The sequence below is a fragment of the Aplysia californica genome, unplaced genomic scaffold, assembly GCF_000002075.1.
Source record: "Aplysia californica isolate F4 #8 unplaced genomic scaffold, AplCal3.0 scaffold00134, whole genome shotgun sequence".
NCBI classification, from domain to species: domain Eukaryota; kingdom Metazoa; phylum Mollusca; class Gastropoda; order Aplysiida; family Aplysiidae; genus Aplysia; species Aplysia californica.
In genome coordinates this window covers 1,208,152-1,211,184 of record NW_004797404.1, presented here as the reverse complement: position 1 = coordinate 1,211,184, position 3,033 = coordinate 1,208,152, and the positions used below count along the sequence as shown (strand labels likewise).

The 3,033-nt window shown below is 37.2% G+C and overlaps 1 protein-coding gene across 1 annotated transcript in view; it reads left to right on the top strand.

Annotated features, from left to right (window-relative positions):
* Window positions 1-1,222, top strand: part of LOC101845844 (cathepsin L1) — a gene marked incomplete in the record, with an annotated part of 6,860 nt that extends 5,638 nt beyond the window's left edge. The window contains 1 exon segment of the mRNA XM_013081520.1: window positions 1,004-1,222. Within this exon segment, the coding sequence (XP_012936974.1) occupies window positions 1,004-1,109 (106 nt within the window).
* Window positions 1,223-3,033: the final 1,811 nt, after the last annotated feature.

The following is a 3,033-nucleotide window of genomic DNA, read 5'->3' as shown; positions in this document are numbered from 1 at the left end:
TACATAATATTATTATGCCGAAGCAGAAGGATGGTTATTTTGAGAAGAATCAGGAAAAGGGTGCCCGGAAGTGCGCGCACGCGTGCGCGCGCGTGACTATGTTTTTTCGAGTGTATATATATATGTATATATATATGTATGTATATATATTATTATATGGCTGGCCATGCAAAATGACTTGTGGCGAAAGCAAAAATACTTTATTTGCATTATATTGTAACTAATGTTTTAGCGTGAACATCATCATCATTGCCTTTCTCACACTGGATCAGGATGTAGGCCACCAACAAACACTTTCTACCTTTACCTATCCTGGGCTAGTTGCTTGAGGTCATTCCATGTCTTGACTGTCTCCCCACTTTTCTGTACATCGATTTCCGTTACTCTTTTCCAGGTCCATGTGGTCTTCCTCTTGATCTTTTACCCTGTGGGCTCCCATCTAAGACTTTCCTTGTTATGCAGCTGCTTGACTTGTCCAATCCGTTGCCAACGCCTTCTTCCCATTTCATCTCTGACTGGGCCCTGTATCATTCTTCTTAAAACTTCCTCGTTGTTTATCCTGTCGGTCTATCTGATCCTCAGTAGCTTCCTCAGCCATTGTTCAGGAAAACCTGGATCCTCTTTATGCACTTTTGAGATGTGTTCCATGTCTCACATCCATACAACAAGACTGACTTCACATTTGAGTTGGAAATCCTCTGTTTTGTTCGTAGTGAGATATCCCTTGTCCTCCACATCCTGTTCAAAGATATAAATGCAGTCTGAGCGTAAACTAAAATATTGAGACTAATGATAGAGAAAGACCGCATAATTAAAATGTTTCAATGATGTATCAGACTCGCCACTCCCCACACTTCCTATTTATTTATACCTTAGAAATGTTTCCCTTGGCCTCATTGTTAGTTCCTCAGTATCGCTGCACTTACACAAATTTAATACACATGTGTCACTGTTCTAGCCAGGCTACGAATTTTACAGTTCTAAAAAACGTTTTGGTCTTCAGCTGGAACACTTCATGGGGCATGGACGGTTACATTCTGATGAGCAGGAACAAGGACAACCAGTGCGGTATTGCTACCATGGCCAGCTATCCCACCAACGTCAACTAATATTATGTTATTTTGTCACAATAACTGTGTGTCTTATTTGTCCATGGTGCAATAATATTATATTTGTATGAGTTCGATATACTTTTTTCTAATAAAAATCAATTATGTCTTAATGAATTGTCAGAGTCAAATAATTTGTTCTTCTAAGGACATCACCAGACAACTGTAACTTTTACATTGTCCCGTAATGTACGCTTTATTTGTATCTGGCAATGTTGATTGGGGTAACATCTTTATTTTTTTTTCGTACGACTTTGTCTTTGTTATTTGAACATGTTATAACGACCTGACTCCACAACCTTCACTTACCTCTCCCCCACCACCACCCCCCACCACTCACGTGTTTTTAACAACCAAAAACATGGCATCATTCATTAGATCTAATGTATTTGTGAGGCAGCGTGGTGGAATCAGGCTCTCATCAAAATAATCAAAGTGAAGAAACTGGCTTTTTTCTGCAGATTTGAGAAATTTTATCGAATTTGTGGTTTTTGGCTGAACACCTTTCATGCTTATTAAAGAACTCATTTCTTTGTGGATTTGACTGAAAAACGTGGATTGAAGGCACAAAAAATGTACATTTTCAGTTACCACGGACTCTCATGCTAAGGAAATAACTAACTTTTGGCAGCCGTTTTCTCTTTCATTTTACCTCTGAAACCAGGTGGCCCCAACCTCCTTCATTTGCAAATATCTCGACTTGTATTCAAGATAAATTGATATTTTTTTCATCCAAATAAATACAAGTAAACAAGCTTTAAGATGATACCAATATCTCTAGATGCCCAAAAATTGACGAGAGCCTGATTCCACCACGTCATGCCACATTTATACATCTATTCCCATCTCCCTTCCTCCCTCATCGTTTTTAAATTTAGCTATTCATACTATCTATATGTTAAAAAGAGGACTAATTTAAAGAGCAATAATTCAGTAGTCTTTCCACTAATTTCAACAAAAGTTTGAACATTATAATACTCAAACTAGATAGAGTCATATTTGTCAATTTGAAGAACATCAATTTACCTTCCCGAGAAACAGAAATCTCAGTGGGGGGGGTTTTATTTTAAGTTTAAAAGGCATAATTAAGCAAATCTTAAAGACTGTAAAACAGCTAACCACAATGTGTGTCTGTGCGTTCAAGGGCGTTAGATTTATTTAAAACTGGCTTTGCGAATCAAACCCACGGAAGTCAAGGCTATTTAGATTATATCATGCTCCAGGTGTTAACCATTTCAATCCTGACTAGGTCATATACACTGTTGGAAATTTAGAATAACACTGTGACATATTTTTGGTTCGATTGTTTGGACCTCCAGTTCAAGACTTTGTTCCAACTGCTTGATGGTGTGTGAGTTGTTACCGGAGACTGGCTTTCAACCAAAAAAAAAACAAGAAAAGACCAAAATCCCACCTCCAAAGAATACTTTGTATTTTGGACACGACATCCATTTATTTCTATTCACCGTCTGTTGCAATTTCAGAGTGAAATAAGTTTATTAGTTAAGACAAAAATATATATTATGTTTAACTTTAACGAATGTATAGATCGGTACATAATTTAATGTTTTAGTTACAGCTTGTTGAACTTTTAAAAACCTGATTTTTTTTCGAACAAAACGAATGATCTTCCTTATTCTGACACATTTAACGTTTTCTTGATGACACCTTCCAAAATATCAAAACCAGCTGCAAACAACAACTTTTAAAATTCAACTCAAACAGCACGGACATTGAGCTACTATTCGAGCTTTTCGGTCAACCTGTACGTATAGAACGGGAGAGGGGAAATGAGATAGGAAGACACATACACACATACATACATATATACACATATACACGCATACACAAACATACACACAAACAGATACATACACACACACACACACATACACACACACACATACACACACACACACACACA